At 40.9% G+C, this 19,207-nt stretch overlaps 1 protein-coding gene across 3 annotated transcripts in view; it reads left to right on the forward strand.

Annotated features, from left to right (window-relative positions):
- The window catches only part of dock11 (dedicator of cytokinesis 11), an 81,968-nt gene extending 69,013 nt beyond the window's left edge, over positions 1–12,955 (forward strand). For 2 of the 3 annotated variants that reach the window (XM_047584284.1, XM_047584292.1), the window contains 6 exons: positions 984–1,130; positions 2,876–3,086; positions 3,658–3,848; positions 6,322–6,422; positions 6,520–6,658; positions 11,806–12,955. In XM_047584284.1, the coding sequence (XP_047440240.1) occupies positions 984–1,130; positions 2,876–3,086; positions 3,658–3,848; positions 6,322–6,422; positions 6,520–6,658; positions 11,806–11,898 (882 nt within the window). In that variant the 3' untranslated portion in view covers positions 11,899–12,955. Of the gene's footprint in view, positions 1–983; positions 1,131–2,875; positions 3,087–3,657; positions 3,849–6,321; positions 6,423–6,519; positions 6,659–8,345; positions 8,363–11,805 lie in introns of all 3 variants that reach the window. The other variant, XM_047584301.1, reaches the window with a different exon arrangement.
- Positions 12,956–19,207: the final 6,252 nt, after the last annotated feature.

Raw genomic sequence — 19,207 nt, forward strand, 5'->3', positions numbered from 1 at the left:
ACACGCTAAAAGCTAACAATTAGAAGTGCAAACAGACATCATGTCGCTCTATGGACATTCAAGTTTTGCAAATCCAGAACAGGATGTTCGCACATGGGGAACACAACAGTAGAGTAATCTTCAAGAATGCTCAGTTTGACTTGTCTCGGTGTATTTGCTGTGATTGCACTGGCAAAAATATGATTCATAATGTGGAATATAGAACACAAACCTGTTACATGGTGGTTTAAATCTCTAAAAATACACAATACGATGCAGAGGTTGCGTTTACAGTTTTTGCGTGACAGAGCAGCAACTAGGCAGGAACTAGGAAGCGTGAAATTGTTAAAGCGAAAAATCTGCACCACATCCAGTAACTTTTACGTCAACATATCCCAGATAAATAGAGAGATCGGATAATAAATACAGTTTTATTACCTTTATCACCTTGGTCGGATGGAGCGATGGAAAACTCCTTTAGGAAATGATTCACGTTTAGTAATCTGACACCATGGCTGCATAATAGCAGCTACTTGAAGGAATCATAGGACGCAACACGATAAGAATGCTTTTTAAATGCTGCCTTTTTTCTTTGTCTAGTCTGGATAATCCATTAAACCAAAGATAACATCAACATAAACAAAACAGTTTAGATTCCTCATCAGCCATGAACTAACAATAGAAGGACATCAAACAACTTGGCGCTTTCTCTCAAGAAGTCCTCAAGTCGCCAATGTACGCGATGAACAGAAGAGACAACACGGATCCAGTCACAAAAACCTGTTGGAAGAATATTTAATCTGGTCTGGGAGAATAAAACAAGAGGCAGGTCAAATATTACACAGTTGTGCTAGAAATAAAAACAAAATAAAAATCTCACTACACCTTCTTTCCAATGACACAGTAGAATAGTGTTACACGCAGGCAAACATGTTGAGTTTTACTGAACTTACCACTTATGTTCAACTCCGTTGCCTCTCATTGACCTTGTGTGTTTTGAACAGTGCTTCTTCGAGGAAGAGGACGGGAAGGAGTACATCTACAAAGAGCCCAAACTCACCGGCCTGTCTGAAATCTCACAGCGCCTCATGGCTCTCTACGAGGATAAGTTTGGGCCGGAAAACGTCAAGATAATCCAGGACTCTAACAAGGTGCAGTGGAAAACTGGGGGCTGGGAGACATTTTGAATAAATAGTGCCGACACATGGGATGTCTGGCTTTAAATGGCAGAGTGCTGCATCAGCTGAAATGCAGTAAGGAGTATAAACAATTGACTTGGATTTGTGTTTATTTGGAAAATATAACATGTCCAAAATAATGTGGGAAATGTTCAGCTTCTACCACATCCTGTGTTTGTGAAGTCTCACTTGAGAGGTTTCTTTCTTTCATTGTGTTGGGTTCAGAAGTTAGCGGCCCTTAGGTCTTAGCTAAATGTTGACGGATGGGAACCGTTCACCTTGGAGATATTACAGAAGTTAAAATTCACTTTGGATGAATATTGTATTATTTTAGCCTGGAGGCCAAACTAGTTTCCCAGCCCTCAAAAGGTCCCATATTGTGCAAAGTTCACTTTGATAAAGTTTCCTAACGGTAATATGTGTCCCTATAGACTATGTATGAGGCCCCACAATGAAAACATTTGATTTTTCTCTTCTTGATGTTGTGCGGGAAAATAACCACCCCAGATAGATGAGCCTCCAACCTCTAAATTTACCGAGCGGGCGCCATTTTTTCTTCCTCGCAGACCCCCACAAACACAGTGACAATTACCCTTACAGTTACCAGAAACTAGCATTAGCTACATGGTTGTAATTAGGGGTGTAACTATACAGAAAAATCACGGTTCGATAGGTTGCATTTTCAGTACAGTATGGGAACAAAATGCAAAACTTAAATTTGCTTGTTGGTACAACCAACAATTTATTCTAGCATTATACAAACATTATACAAGACATGAAAATAAAATGAAACGTAGTTCAATAAAATATTCAAAAGTAAATACATATAAACTAAGCTTTCCAATAAATACAATATTCTCATATAGAAATATTCGCACTCTGTTTCAGGTGAGTTAACATGTTTGTGGTGTTGCTAGAAACGTACAGAGATCTCGATCTCTCCCTCGTTTTATCCACTTGTCTTTACACGTTGCAATGTTTAACCCGGAAGCCGAAGTGTTCCAAAGCACTTTAGCAACAAAGCTAGCGCTAACTAAGTAATATTTTCCTTACAATCTGACCTCTCCTTCTGGCTCAGATTCTGGTTCAAATTGGTAACGTTGAACGACATTGTCTCTACCAGCCATAGTCGTAAATCCACCGTAAACGTTAGCCCATGCTAACGCCAGCGAAAGCCGCATCCTCTCATGGAGTAGGCGTGAACAGACGCAGCTCATTATCATTTAAAGGTACAGACACAGAAACTTCCTGTTCTCAGCAGAGCTCACTCAAGCCACTTTTTGACAGGCTGAAATTCAGGACCAAGGCTGAATTTGGGGTAACAGACTTTGAAAACAATGATGTTGGACCTCTGACACCTATGTGAAATTGTTCAAAAAATGTCTAATGTGGGACCTTTAAACTTGTGTCTGGAGGCAATCTGTTGGGAAATACTATGCTTTTTGATCAAGCAGCAACCTCCATGTCGGAATAGCAAATACCCGTAGCCCCCCATGTTAAAAAGGCCAACTTTACAGCATTATTAAACATTAAACAACACGCAGTAGCTGAAAGTTAGGTGGGCGGGTTTGGAGGACTATCCAATTCTTTGCAATTCCATAGCATTTTTTTCTGTATTGGTTGAAACACCCCATAATAAAATCCAGATTAGTATTATTTCCCAAAAACTCACAAAATTTTTAGAAGCATATTTGAACTTTTTCTCCCTCGTTCTGCAGGTAAACCCCAAAGAGCTGGACTCCAAGTTCGCCTACGTCCAGGTGACGTTCGTGAAGCCGTACTTCGAGGAGAAGGAGGCGCCGGAGAAGAAGACGGACTTCGAGAAGTGCCACAACATCAACCGCTTTGTGTTCGAGACGCCGTACACGCTGTCTGGGAAGAAGCACGGCGGCGTGGAGGAGCAGTGCAAGAGGAGGATTGTCCTCATAAGTGAGTGAAATGCACGATTTGCTGCAGCTCGCGCACTGACAAGCCCTCTCTAGGAAAAAACAAATATGTCATTTAGTGTAAATGCCACATGTTAAACTTCGCCACGCGATGCATTCATTTACATTACTATTGGTAACATTTCAAAGTGACTTAATGTCTTAATGTTTGTGCACAAAAGCAGAAACCTGCTCCCACAGGCTGCTCCCAGATGTACTTTCTTCCATTTATTTATTTATTTTTTTACATCTACGTCTGTGCAGCCTTGTGAGACGCTAAATAAGTAATAATAAACAGAATTGAACATTTCACATTAACAGCTGGTTACTGTTGCGGAGCAGCAGCTGGATATCAGGACCCCTCCAGCTATAGCGAATATATCTCATGTTGATCTTGTGTGGCTGATGGCTCCCCTCCAGCATCACAAAAACAAACTCAACAGAACATTCGCTATGATCATTTCCACACAGTGAACCAGAAGCACATATGTATTTTATTTTTTTTTTCTTGCGTATTAGTTATTTTGCCGTGCATGTCAAGACCCAACCAGTTTTGCCTGTCGTCTCATCTCCAGCTGCCAACACTTTCCCGTACGTGAAGAAGCGTGTGGAGGTGGTGGCGGAGAAGCAGGTGGAGCTCAAGCCGGTGGAAGTGGCGATAGATGAGATGAAGGCGCGGACGGCGGAGCTGATCAAGCTCTGCTCCAACCAGGAGGTGGACATGATCCAGCTCCAGCTCAAGCTTCAAGGTTGCGTCTCCGTGCAGGTGCGGCTGTTCGTTGCTATGACGCATCGTGACAATAAACACAAGAGAAAAAAAAAAATAAATCAGATAGAACTTATCGGCACAAGATAATAAGCAGAACTATGTACGGACTTGTATCAGACTTTAGAAAGGAATTACGGTAAGTCATTAGTTAGCCTCAGATCGTGAAAAATTTAGACGTCATGGGGCGGTGAATGAAAATTTAAAGTCATGTTTAGCCGTGGGTCAGCTCTCAGCGTTACGGTTCTATGAAGTGATCAGTTAAATGTTATATATGAAGTGGAGCTCAACCTCTTTTAGCTAGTGATGCCACCGATTTCCCTTCCAATCAGATATTGAGTAAAATTCAGGCTGATATCAGCGACACCGATCTGCTACCGATATTTTGTGTAAATACACCCAATTGTGTCTGGTTAAACCTAAAAAATAGTAGTGTATATCAAATCACAGCTTCATAAAGTAATTTATTTATTGATTTTAAACTCTAATATAATATATTGAGGTAGTGGCCCCATTTACTATATAGCCGAGCTAATGCAACAATAGAAAAACCAAACAGAGCCAGAACCCTGTACTCGCCTCTTCTGTCCTTCTCGTCAAATGACTCGTATTCTGTGTTGTGGTTAAACCTGAGGCATTTCACAAGGTTTGTCGTGTTGCCACAACTCAACATGCCCTAAATCACAAAAGTGATTTAGGGCATATTCACACGCCCAAAAGTCACTTGCATTGATTCGGACCTTTTAAAAACAAGAAACTTGGTTCGGTTTGTATTCACATTGCATTTTTTTGACAAGCAGACCAACATTGTAAACAAACCCACGTGTGTCCTGTAGCCTCTCAATCACTGGACAAAAATGATTGGCTCAATCTTTGGCGAAGTTTTTCACTGTGTCAGAGTCCGGGTAAAGCCTGCCTCGCACATTCTCTCTGCGATTTGGCCGTAGAGGTCAGCATTTTTGTGCGTCAAGCAGCTGATATATGCTCTCCTCTGACCATATATCGAGGAGGCAGTTCTCTCTTCTGTGCCCCACGTTGACCCACGGTTCATTCTTTGTATAAAATAGAAACAAATGAACGAATGAAACGACCGATCACAACATTTTATTTTTTTTACTTTTTTGTTCGTGGTATACCAGTTAGCAGTCGATCACACATTTTTGATTTTTTTCATGTTTTTGCGGACGAAAATCACACTTATTTTTCCTTTGCACACCTGCAGCGAATGGATAATATTAAGTTCGTTTAACTTCATGGCCGCCAATGCCATGAAGTTAAACAAACTTAATATAATTTAAACATTGTGCATTTAAGAGTGGGTTGAATGGGGCAAATTTAAGTTTTTTCCTTAAATTTGAAATTGTTCTGAATTTACATAATTAACAGAAATAATTTACATTAAATGCAGGACGTCCTAAACTCATGTCGGGTACCGACAACGTGTATGTGTATGGTGAATTGTTAGAAACGGAAGCCTGTTTAATCCAGAAAGGCGCTCAGATGTTGCATTTAGTTCGGAAACGGTTTGGAATACACTCACAGGACAAACGAAGGGTTCATTACGGACTCTGGTGCGGACCAAACAAGTGAACCGAGTCCCAGCTGCACAGGTGGTCTCAGTTCACTTGTTTGGTCCGCACCAGAGTCCGCTGATTTGTATTCACGCCTACCCAGAGAAAAGGTCCGTTTCAAGGGGACTAAACGAGCTCGGTGTGAATACGACCTTAGGCGGCAGTGATGGTTTTTTTGGCTTAACCCCAAATACAGTAAAATACAAAAGGAAACAAGAAGTACTTCAGCATCTGAAACTGGCCACAGTGAAACTTGACACAAGTTATTGTGTCTTTTATGTGGTATTATTGTGTCTCTCAACTCACCACGTTCAGTGGGAGGGCTGAGTCTGCACACCTCGCTGCAGCCTTTCAAAGCAAAGACAAATGTCTCCTACACCAGCTATAGGATATCACCCACTTTTTGCATACATTGCAGTATACAGAAACTACGCACCTTGTCCCCTGTAAAAATGCAAGGTACAAAACAATAAAACAATAAGGCAACAGTAAAAGAGACATAAATACACTTTAACATAGTGTCACAGGACACTAACCCAAAGCCTAAATGACTAATAGGGTCTTAAGCTGCGTAATCAGTGCTCGTGATTGCAAACATCAGCACTAAGCTCTGCACCACTTCTCCAGTGCACCCCTTGTTGACTTTATTTTGACAGTTGTCTCCAGGGCGTTTAAAAAAAAAAACGAGTATGAGTCCATTCCTCCGTGCCATTTTTACCCATTCTGCTTGACAAATAAGATGTCAGATCAGATCTGTGCATGAAATCTGTGCCAAAGCAAAACTAAGCCCGCGCTCGGTGACAGCCATGAGAAGTATGTAGGGGAGAAAAAAAACAAAAAAACAAGCCGATTGTCATCAGTGTGTAAGAACGCCTAACAATTCCAGGCATGTCTCTCCTCAGGTGAATGCAGGTCCGATGGCTTATGCCAGGGCATTCTTGGATGAAAGTAAATCCAACCAGTTGGGCAACAAGAAAGTAAAAGAGCTAAAGGACGTTTTCAGGTATTCAGTCTCTCTGTTCCAAATTAAATATCTGATCAGATGAATACAACTTTATGTTTTATTTGTTTATTTATTTATTTATTTTAAACCTTGGCAGGCGTTTTGTGGAGGCGTGCAGCATGGCTCTGGACATCAACGAGCGTCTCATTAAAGAGGATCAGTTTGAGTACCACGAGGGCCTGAAGGGCAACTTCAGAGAAATGGTGAAGGAGCTATCGGACATCATCCACGAACAGGTAATCTACAATCGCGTGCGTTGCCCAGCGCACATGGCAACACAATATTAAGGTGGAGTGAGATCTGCCTTGTTTGGGCACCACACCCGTCCCTTTAGATTTGCTTTTGAGAGACTTGATCCACTTGAGGCCAACTCCTTGTTTTGAAAACCTAAAATAAAAAGTGAAACCGTCCACACGGATATGCAAAGTTGCTATGGATACGACTAGCGTCACGTATTGCTTACTGTTGCACGGTAGTGAACCATGCTCCATATAAAAGGCCTTTTGATTATCATTTGCATGTTGGAGCTTTGAAGGACTTTGTAAACTGAGCCGATTCAAATCCTGCATGCATATTGTGCTCAAGAGCCACAGTGACAGTTATTTATTTAGAAGAGATCGACTAACGCATCGGGACGATTTTTACTGGTGTCGATGTCGGCCGATAGGTTTCAGGTTAGCCGTTCACATGTGAGGTGATCTATTCCGACTTGATGCTTACATGTACCTCTACTTTTAATCGTAACGGCCGTTTTATAGACTTGTGACAAGCGCAGATCGATGAAAACATCCCGCTCTTGTTCTTTATTTGCAATGGCGGTTGGCAAACAACCAGCAGCTACTGAAATGGAGTGTGGATCTGGATAATCTAAATCCTATAAAATAATCCCATGACTGATCTCTCGTCCAATCAGCATGGTAGTTCCAATTGTTCTTACATTTTTGTTCTTAAAGCTACAGCTTGATTCAGAGAGTTTGTGGCGTCACATCCACATTTGCGTTGCCTTTTGTGTTAGCCTTACAGTGGGCGGTCGTCATGGTTTTCCACTGGTTCCCGAAATTGCTCCATGGCTCGGTCTGTCTCGGCTTTAATTAATTTCTGGTGGAACAGTTCGATATTTCAGTTTTTTTCTGCCGTCTAAGTGTGCGGTGTCTAGTTCTTTCAGAGTTGTTGCTAAAAGCAAACTCTCCACGGAGACCAATTGGGGAAACGTCACTGGAGCATCATTGTGGGTTTACGGCAAGACAGATCATGCTCAGACAGGAAGGAGCCCGACCTTATTCTGACTCACCGTTTACATGACATTAGATCAGTGTGGGAAAAGGAATATTTTACCCCTGTTTATTCTGACTGAGGTGTTTATATGGAGCATTTGCATCTGGTTTGGGCTTCTAATGCACCCTTAATTACATTAATTGTCCATACATTATACTGAGAATATAATGTGAAATTGATCAGAATGGGACGTGAGGGTCTGAGTGGTCCACTTTCAGGCGAGGACTGATCTCACACGGACCCTAGGCACTTGTATTAATCCTTCCTTTCAGTGGCTCTTCCATGTGTCACAGCTTCGATGAAACAGAAAACGTTCAACGTCGGTCATGATAGGCCTTAAATTGAGTCATAATGAGTTGCGATGGGAAGCCGTGGTAATGTAACATCTCGGAATCACTGATCAAACTGAATTTCCTCTCGAACATTTCCTGGACGAACGACTCCCAGTGTCACGTAAGATGGCTCGCACACACTTATCTGATGTGTTTGTGTGTGGATGTGTGAAGCATACAAATAAAATCATACCTTTCCATCTTTGTTGTGTTTCTGCTATCGCTTCATCTCTGTTTTTCTTTTCTTTTTTTTCCTGTTTTTTTTTTAACCAAATTAACTGATTTGACTTTTTCTCTCCAATGTGCTGGCCTTTAGCTTTAAGGAAAAAACAGGTAATGTGATCGTGAAGTGTGTTAAATCTCATTATTTTGTCCTTTTTTATGTCATAAGCATGATTTTGCACCTTCTTAGTTTATTTCTTCCATACACTTTATGGTTAAAGTGTGAATCCAAATGTCCTGGGTACCAAAAACAGAACATTTTAAATTAGATTCATTCATTCATAATGAATATGAATCATTAATTGTCATAATGAGCAGTAGAAGCATTTTACCTTCAGAATACTGCAAAATAAATCGCTTTTTCACGGATCTATCTATCTATAAGCTTGTCGGAATAAAAGAAGAATGATTTGGGCAAACGTGGCAGTTTAATGTCAAATAAAACGCAGTCAGCTGGAAAGATTCAAAGGCGGAAACCTGGAGACGTGTGGGCAGCCATCACACGAAAAGCTCCATGCAGATCACAGCCAACACTGGCTCCACTGATCGTATTCAAAACGATGCAAATGGTAGATGCCTTTAATCAAATAGTGTTTACAGTCACACACACACACACACGCGCGCTGGTGTCCTGGTTAAGGTTCGAACATTTGCATGATCGCGCACATGAAAACTACATCCTGGTAAAACATCTATTCCAGTCCTCGCAGGATTTACACGTGTCATCCAGGTTTCTGCCATCGGTGTAAAGGAAATAATTAATCGAGATGTACACCCATAGCCACAACATTATGACCACTGACAGGAGAAGTGAATGACCTTCCGAGACCCAGCGTCCTCATATGGGGACATCATGTTTTGATTTTGTGGCAGCTTATTCTGCGTCATTTAGACGTGTTTTGATCATAAGGAGACAAATGTACTGGTTAGTAACTTGTCAAGTTTGACATGAAATGAAAGTTTAACAAATTCACAAGTACATACTGTACATGTTTGAGGACGTTGGGATGTGATTGGTTCCAATTCTGCTTTTGCTTTTTGTTTTATATTTTGGCTACTCACGGGTGTACTTTAAAAAAAAAAAAAATCCGAACAATCCATTTCCAATTTATTGTACTTACACAGAAGAAGTGGTGGTTGAGGTGCGGAAGTCATTCACAATTGGCCCAAAACATGAGTCTTTATTTCTCTTTTAATATCAATATTAACCTTTTAACAGTCATTGTAACTGCACAGTTGATCTTTGTAGTAATAGTAGACAATAAAATGCTTAATTTTTCAATTTGTACCCATTTTTCTAACCATTGGCAGTCATTCAGTATTCCCTTGTGTCAACACATTATACTGTATATACAAATATATGAGCTGTGGCTTTTATATTTTTTGAGATATAGCGCATTTGAACAAGTGACCATAGCTCGAAAATACACATCATACAGCTTCGGTATTTATATTGTACCAATCTGTACAATCGTGTTTGATATTTTGATATTGATATATTGTGATATTTGATCGCGATTAATCTTATTTCTTTTTTTTTTCACATCCTACTAATTCCAAATACCTAAACATCTTAATCTTATCTTAAAGATGTATTCCAAACAAATGCTTGGGTCTCAGGAGGATAACATTGACCAGCTTGTGACAATTTAATGTTCTGCTGGGAAACTTTTAGACCCGGCATTCCCACCAAGACCAGACCAGGTCTCCCACCCCATCTCCCACTAACACCATTTAGGACACCCTCCATGTCCATTCACTGATGAGTCACAACTGTTTTGGAGGCACAAGAGAGGCCTACACAATATTAGGAAAGTGGTCATAATGTTATGCCTGATTAATCAGTGTACGTCAGAACAATCTATGCAATGCCGCAGAAACGACTTCAGAGGAAACAAAAATATGAAAATAAAAAATTTTACATCCAAATCCACTCAAGAAAGTATTCAGGAATAAAAGATGAATGTTTTTGGACCTAAATTAAGGACATTTGTGGGGAGACGTACAGATGCCAACGGATATTTTTGAGTTTTTGCTAAGAGTAGTGCAAAAATATAAAAATATCACCGTCTCTTCTCCAAACAGGAAAACGTCTCAAAAAAGTGTTGCATTGAATTGAATGTCAGTTCTAAAAACATATTTTCAAATGTTCTGCGGTTTAGCATTTGTTTGTTGGTGTTGAGTTGATTTTCTTCCTTCCTTCCTTACTTCCTTGTAATGTTTAAAAGGATGTTGTGTCATTCCCACTTTTACTGTAAATGTAACTCAAAGCGGGGGAAGAGGCTTTAGAAAGTCACACAGATGGCAGGTTGCAACAGATTTTACCCTGATTATGTAAGCTTTGACACTCCTTTTGGGCTCTGAGTGTTTCATAGTTTTGCATATCACACTCACACTTGCCAGCCACTTTATTAGGTACGTCTTGCTAGAAAAAGGTCGGATCCCCTTTTACCTTCAGAACTGCCTTAATTCTTCGTGGAATACTTTCTACAGAGAGATTTTGGTCCATGTTGACATGACAGCGTCACGCAGTTGCTGCAGATTTGTCCCACCACATCCCAAAGTATTCTCGGGTAGGCTGTGGCATTTAAACCATGCTCAGTTTGTACTAAGGGCCCAAAGTGCCAAGAAAATATCCCCCACACACCATTACACCACCACCAGCAGCCTGAACCGTTTATACAAGGCAGGATGGATCCATGCTTTCATGTTGTTTACACCAAATTCTGACCCTGACATCTGAATGTTGCAGCTGAAATTGAGACTCATCAGACCAGGAAGCGTTTTTCCAGTCTTCTATTGTCCAGTGTTGGTGAGCCTGTGTGAACTGTAGTCTCAGTTTCCTGTTCTTAGCTGACAGGAGTGCCCCCCCCGGCGTGGTGTTCTGCTGCTGTAGCCCATCTTCTTCAAAGTCCCTTAAATTCACTTTCTGTCCATTCTGAAGCTCAGTTTGAACTTCAGCAAGTTGTCTTGATCACACTCATGATCTACAGCCTAAATGCAGTGAGCCGCAGCCATGTGATTGGCTGATTGGCTATATGTGTTAATGAGCAATTGAACACGTGTACCTAATGAAGTGGCAAGTGAGTGTATACACAACAGCGTTCTTCCTAACTGTATCCGGGAAAGCTGTGATTTCTGGCTCAACTACACGTACTTGTGATCAAACACAGTCATCCTGCCATTCTGTGCTTTGTTTATTTCATATTAAATGTGTTAAAAGCGTATAATTATAGCGAGGACTGACGCTGCCTTCTACAGTCAGCGACTAGTTGTGACTCGACTTGCAATTCACCTCCATAAACTACTGGCGCATACCTTGTACTTACTCTGCGTATCAAATAATAATAATGACAGTAATACTAAAAAAAAAAAAAAAAAAAAAAAGAAGGCGAAAAAGTATGTCAGTTAATTATCAGGTTAATCTAGTGCACAGGTGCCAACAAAAACATTCTACAGACCTCGCTTAAACCACATCTGGTAGCGTCACGTGACCAGAGCTCCAGAGAGCTCACTACTACACTCACACTGTCTGTGTTCCCCTCTGATCCCAGATCTACCAGGAGGAAATGATGCGCTCTCTGCTGCAAGTCAACTCCCTCCATGTGTTTCGTGCCATCAGCGGGACGTCCACCGACCTGGGCTGACCTTGACCGACCCCCCCCCCCCCTCACACCCTGGCACCCGTGGGCCACCCACCCCTTGTTTATGGTCCTTTCACTCCTCCCTTAACGATCTGAACTGGGCGATAACGGGGGCAGCGGTGGCTAAGGGGTGAAACGGCTGCAGCAGTATTTTCCGAGAATGTATCACAGCATCGGCATCAAACGTCTGCATGTCAGGAGTAGGTGTTAAGCTGAGTCGCGCTAGGCTGCATTGCACTTTTTTAGGATTTTTTTTGTTTGTTTGTTAGTTTTTTCCCGCCAAATGCAGGATTGACTGTTAAAAGTTAAAAGTAGCCATTCTTCCGTCCTCTCTTTGCAAGGTTGCCTTCCAGATCTATGCACACACACACACACACACCCCAGAACAAACCTGTACTACTTGTTATCAACATTTTGATAATAGTGTTGTCTCGTCTCTCTAGCGGAGGTCCTCGGTGTCCGTCTGTTTGACAGTTAGCTGTGTAATTCCTGCCGGGCCGACGAGGTCGACGGACTGCGGCTCGGTCCGAAGTCGGCCTCTTTAATTCAGAGTCAAAGATCAGATAAGACAGAGCTCAGGGTTGTAATAAAGCTGCGTGACAATGCTGCTGTTGAAGACTGATTTGTGTAGTTTAAAAGTAGCTGAAAATAAATAAATCAACCTATCAGTATCCTAGTTTATATCAGATATCGCAAAAGGGCAAACAATGCGATTGCGAACTCTATCGAAGACTTAAAACAATCGAGGGTGTGGTTTTGTTTTTCCTTTCTTTTTTTTTTTCTTTTTTTTAGATCCTGTGCCTTCGCCTTCTGGAAAAAATGACTCCTCGCTCATCTCAATAAGAAGCGTCACACGCTGGTTAATTCACAGTATTTTCACAAGTGCTACACTGAAAATTAGCAGATAGACGAATAGTATTTAAGAGCAGGTGTACATAATTTGTCGACATGCTGTACATTTTTAAGTCCGTATCCATGTACGTTTGTAATGTACCTATGTATGTATGTATTATATTTGTTACGTTTTTTTTTTTTTTTTTTTTTTGGACATTCGTCCGGTCCAAAAGTCTGTCCCAGCAGAGAGATTGTTTTCTTCACTTTTATTGCATTGTATACTGAGGTGCAGCTTCTTATTAAACTTACTTTGTAAAGCCTTTTTTTTTTTTTTCCAATAAAACTTATTGCAGAAAAAATACTGGGATTCGTCAATCATTACTGAGCTCCAAGATGGCTGGTGAGAGGGAATGTCACAGCCGAGGGAGGAGGGAAGTACATGGGCAACGCAAACAAGGAAACAAGACCTGCCAAGAAAACATTGACACGCTTAACGTCAACTGGCAAACTCTTAGCTGCGTTGTAAAACTTCTCAGAACATAGGCGCACACCTGTCGATTCCAAATCCTTCAATAATCCATCTTTAATCTGCCGTTTCTGGCCTCCCACATTCTGAGAATGTGATTGAGGTCAGGGTTTGTGTTAAAACCTCTCTCATATATACCTATTTGTGTAGACAAAGGAGGTCCTATAAGCTCATGTGCTACTGAAAGGCTTCACTACATACACTTTATTAGGTACAGTGGATATAAAAAGTCCACACAGCCCATTTAAATGCCAGGTAATTTCACAACTTTTTCCACCTTTAATGTGACCTATAACCTGTGTAACACAATTGAAAAACAAACTGAAACCTTTAAAGGGGCAAAATGAAAAACAAAAAAAAAATAACTTAAAATAACCTGGTTGCATAAATATGCACACCCTTAACTAATACTTTGTTGCAGCACCTTTGGCTTTTATTACAGCACTCAGTCTTTTTGGGTAGGAGCCTAGCGTGGCACATCTTGATGTGGTAATATTTGCCCACTCTTCCTTGCAAAACCGCTCCGAATCTGACAGATTGCTAGGGCATCTCCTGTGCACAGCCCTTTTCAGATCACCCCACAGGGGTTCAATGGGATTCAGGCCTGGACTCTGACTCTGGCTCTCAATCTTATTCCTGTGAAGCCATTCTTTTGTTGATTTAGATGTGTGCTTTGGGTCACTGTCGTGTTGAAAGATGAAGTTCCCTCTTCATCTTCATCTTTCTAACCGAAGGCCGAAGGTTTTGTGCCAACACTGACTGGTGTTTGGAACTGTTCATAATTCCCTCCGCCCCGACTAAGGCCCCAGTTCCAGCTGAAGAAAAGCAGCCCCAAAGCATGATGCTGCCACCACCATGCTTCACTGTAAGTATGGTGTTCTTTTGGTGACGAGCAGTGTTGTTCCTGCGCCAAACATACCTTTTGGAATTATGTCCAAAAAGTTCAACCTTGGTTTCATCAGACCATAACACATTTTTCCACATGCGTTTAGGAGATTTCAGGTGTCTCTTTGCAAAATTAAGCCGGGCTTGGGTGTTTTCTTTCGAAGATAAGGCTTTTGTCTTGCCACACTATCCCATAGCCCAGACATATGAAGAAGACGGGAGATTGTTGTCACATGTACAACACAGCCAGTACTTGCGAGAAATTCCTGCAGCTCCTCCAGTGTTGCTGTCGGCCTCGTGGCAGCCTCCCTGACCAGTTTTCTTCTCATCTTAACATCATTTTTGGACGGACATCCTGTTCTTGGTAATGTCACTGTCGTGCCATATTTTCTCCACTTGATGATGACAGTCTTCACTGTGTTCCATGGTATATTTAATTCCTTGGAAATTCTTTTGCTTTGGAAGGTCTCTGCGAACCATGGCTTGCGCTGGAAGATGTGGCTGCAAAAAAGTCAGGAAAAGCCTACTTTTTAGCTGAACTTTATTTGGGGTTGATCAGAGGCACTTTAATTGGTGACAGGTATGTGCTGACTCCAATTTAACATGAGTTTGAATGTAGTTGGTTAAATCTAAACACAGGCACATCCCCAGTTGTAAAAGGGTGTGCGCACTTATGCAACCACATCATCTCAGTTGTTTATTTTTCCTTCACCTCCCTGAAAGATTTCTGTTTGTTTTTCAATTGCGTTGTACAGGTTAAAGGTCTGATTAAAGGTGGAAAAACTTGTGAAATTATTTGTCTTGCTGTCATTTTCTTACATTACGAAAACCTGGCATTTAAACATGGGGTGTGTAGACTTTTTATATCCACTGTACACCTTGCTAGTGAAAGGTTGGACCCCCTTTTGCCTTCAGAACTGCCTTAATTCTTCGTGGCATACCTCCAACAAGATGTTGGAAACATTCCTCAGAGACGTTCAGGTCCATATTAAGCAGTGTTGTTTTTGGCAGCCATTTTAGACCCTGTCTTGAGTGTTTTGGATAAAAATGCTTTCAGTTTTAGTCGCGTGTTAGTCATTTCCATGTGTGATAGTTTTAGTCGACAACAACTCAAGTTTTCAGTCAGGTTTTTTTTTTTAAAAAAGTATAAAAATGTATATTAGTCTTTTAACAAACTACATCCATTAGGATTGGAATTTGGAATCAAGGTTGACAGGTTGCATCAAGCTATGCTTTTGTATAATTACCAAATGATTCGTACCAGACTGATAGCCCTACCCTAAACTTTCCCATTGATTGGAGATGCGATGCAGCTGTGCTGTACTTCACTGATGTTGGGCAGATCTACATATCGCCATATTTCAACTTTTGTTTTTTATGAATTTATTCCCTTCTGCATCATATAAGAGCGTCACACAAAAGTTGTGAAAATAGTCTACAAGATCAACACATTGTGAGCTTGTAGGTCGGCTATTTTCACCAACAATTACAATAATCATTGATGTCAGCAGCCCATTTGCTGCAGATTTATCGGCTGCACTCCTGTGATGAGAATCTCCCGTTCCACCACATCCCGAAGGTTGATCTGTTGGATTGAGATCTGGTGACTGTGGAGAGTATTGGATCAGTTTCCTGTTCTTAGCTGACAGGAGTGGCACCCGGTTTGGTCTTCTGCTGCTGTAGCCCATCTTCTTCAAGGTTGGACGTGTTTTGTGCGTTCAGGGATGGTATTCTGCATTCCTTGGTTGTAATTAGTGGTTATTTGAGTTACTTTTGCCTTTCTATCATCTCCAACCAGTCTGCCCATTCTCCTCTGACCTCTCAACGAGGCAGAGCAAGTCGCTCCCTGGATATTTTCTTTTTATCATTCTCTGTAGAGAATCTGTGTGAAAATCCCAGTAGATCAGCCGTTTCTGTTAAAAGTCACTTAAATCCCCTTTCTTTCTCTTTCTGATGCTCAGTTTGAACTTCAGCAAGCTGTCTTGATCACCTCTACATGCCTAAATGCATTGAGTTGCAGCCATGTGATTGGCTGATTAGCTATTTGTGTTAAACAATTGAACTGCTAGTAGAGTGGCAAGTGAGTGTATAATTTAACCACACCTTATTTACTTATCGTATTATTTTTATTGCCAAGATATTTGCTTTGGCAGATCAGATTGCAAGCTGCCTACACACGCCATCCTCACCATCCCCACTCGTAACTTAGAAATCGCTAGCAGGTTTCCACAAAGGTGGGGTAGTATGACCAACAATGTATATCAAAGTGTTTTTCAAAATTCTGATGGTATCAGTGTATTTTTTTTTTTGATACATAATCACTTGTTCACAACATTTTCTCCTTGTTGAGAGAGGAATTATTCCAGTAGATTGACTAAGGATGGAGTATTTTACTGCGATGATGAGTAAATATTGTAGAATAATTCCACACTGGTAGTAAAACAGGTTTGTATGGCCCTGTGTTAGCATTGCCAGCTGATGTGGAAATCCGGGGACATTTACAGCTTGGAGAAAGAAAATAAATACATAAATAATTACTATGTTATCAAGATTAAATTACAAAACAGGGACAATTATATTTGCAGTTTCATTTATTTTTTTGACATATTTATAACATATTTAAACTGCTATGACTGTAATACCGATGTAAGCGCGACCTGGTACCGTAATGAGGTTTTAACACCTAATAATTTTTTTTTTCTCTCATTTATAAAAAGCTAAAATTGGAGACATGACAGGTCCTCTGGCGTTCTCGGACCTTTCAACCCACAGTGACGCAGTCGCACCATGCGTGTTAAGAAGCTCTAAATTGAAAATTGTCCGGTCTGAAACAGTGTGTTTACATGCAGAGCTTAATCGAGCTATGTTCAAAATTCAACTTTCTGACTACAGTCCTTGTCCCAGTTTACATGCTGCGCAAGAAAATCGAATAACTGTTCTCCTCCTCCACACTAGGTGGAATACGGCCCGATTTCCGGGTTGACCTATTACGCGATAAAATAAACTAGAGTCGTTCATGCGGCGGACCGGCATTTCAAACAACAACCAGGCGGATAATAGTACATTTTTTAATCTTGTACGTAATGTTCGCGCTACTTCTGGTGCAGGTAAGATCCGCGCTATCCCTCAGACGGCTCCGTTTCTCTTCTTCTTCTTCTGAGATCGTTTTTCTTGGACGTGTTTGTTCCGGCGTCACACGCCAGCGCAGCGGTCGCGGAGCATGCGCACACGGATTATTCGATTGAAAAGTCCGATTCAATCGCATTATCTGGGTGTCTCAATCGGATAATGAGAAACGTGTTCACATGCACTTAAATTCTCCTGTTATAGTCCGATTAAGGCAATAATTCGTTTTTTTCACGTGCATGTAAACGCACTGAGTGTCTCGCGGCGCAGCGTTCCGAAAGCTGTGTAATCAAATGCACCGATACTATACGTTCATATCGTAACGGAAAAAATACCGGTATTCCCAGTATGCCCGGCCCTATTTGCACGCTTACACTTCACCTTCTAAAATGTCTCTATCCAGGTGCAGATATGAGTAGCTGATGCACAGCCTTAAATTCTTGGATTCCAGTGAGTCCAGTGATGACAGTTACTCCGCACATGCTCAGTAGGATCGTTAGCTGGCTTAGGTTAGTAGCTAATCACTTCCTGTTGGGATGAGGCTGAGAAAGTCATTTTGGGGGTGTTGAGTATTTTTCTTCTGCTATTTCAAGTTTAGATGACTGAACTGACTTCGGTTTCACCTTTAGGTTGCGGATGAACAAGAACAACCTATGCTAACATATGTGTTGCTACTTAGCATGCATGATCTAATTATCATTTTCTGTTACTGTCTATCTTGTGGTATTTTGTTAAAATTTAGATCCAGTTACCATTGCTTATGCTATTGGAGCGACTACAGTATTTTTATTTAGACTTAAACTTAGACAGACTTTATTGATCCACGAGGGAAATTACTTTGTCACAGTAGCTTTGTTGTACATGAAGGTAAACACTCTGGAAACAAAACAACAACAACAACAACAAAAAAAAAAAAAACAGGATTAGATAAAGAAAAAAATTAAAATTATTATCATCTACTACAATATGGGGTGTAATCAAGAAAATTTACACAATTAGCATTATGAACAAATGTACAAAATGATGATGTGGTTGTATGCCAACAGTGATATGGATCATGACATTGCATGGTGTTTCCTTGTCTGCCATTGTTGTGCTTCCGTTGGCCTCGAATGCTGTACTTGAGCAGGGATCTTGACCATATTAGTGAAAAATGTATCATGTAACGACAAAGTAAGTTTTCTGGTAAAAAAATCTGATTCACCAGTGCAAAAAGAGAAGAGCTGAATCACTTGAAAATACAATGTTTTGCAACACGAAGCTTAACACATTGCTCATGTGAAGGTTTAACTGGTATGTAATGGAGCTAAACAAGGAGAAGACCGCATAAATCTAAACTGAAATTTACTCATAGCCTCACATTGCTCATATGAAGCTGACGTCAGGCGGCTGAAGAAGATGTAAACTCGTGAATCTACACTCAGTTTGCGGAAAAGCTGAGAACAAATCTAGACACTCTAAGCTAAAAGAAAAGAGCTGAAGGTAAAAGCTGAAGCTAGAGATTAAGTAAAATGTTTTAACAAGCACTTACTAACTGTTGCATGTACAGTATATTACTTCCTCATACCAGATATTAAGACTTCAGATCTACCTCTCCTAACTCCTGCAGAAATTATATATATATATATATATTTCATTTTTGTTTCATTTTTGATCCCGTAGACTAAGACTGGAGGGTGCCTGCATCCCAAACTGAAAGTGTGTGATTTGAGCATGTGATTCGAGTACGGCGAGATCAGATCTGATCTGCTGTCTAACGTGAACCCACATGTGGACACCAATTTGAGTTTATCTTTGGAAAGTGAAGGCTGAAGCGCGGTAGATTACTGAACAAAAAACAGCTTGTACCCCTCCACCAACACATCCACGACCTCCGTGTGATATCATTCATTCCCTGATGTGCTACCAAGGGCCATCTCAACTAACCGTTGAAGTAACCAA

The sequence above is a fragment of the Mugil cephalus genome, chromosome 1, assembly GCF_022458985.1.
Source record: "Mugil cephalus isolate CIBA_MC_2020 chromosome 1, CIBA_Mcephalus_1.1, whole genome shotgun sequence".
Classification (NCBI taxonomy): Eukaryota; Metazoa; Chordata; class Actinopteri; order Mugiliformes; family Mugilidae; genus Mugil; species Mugil cephalus.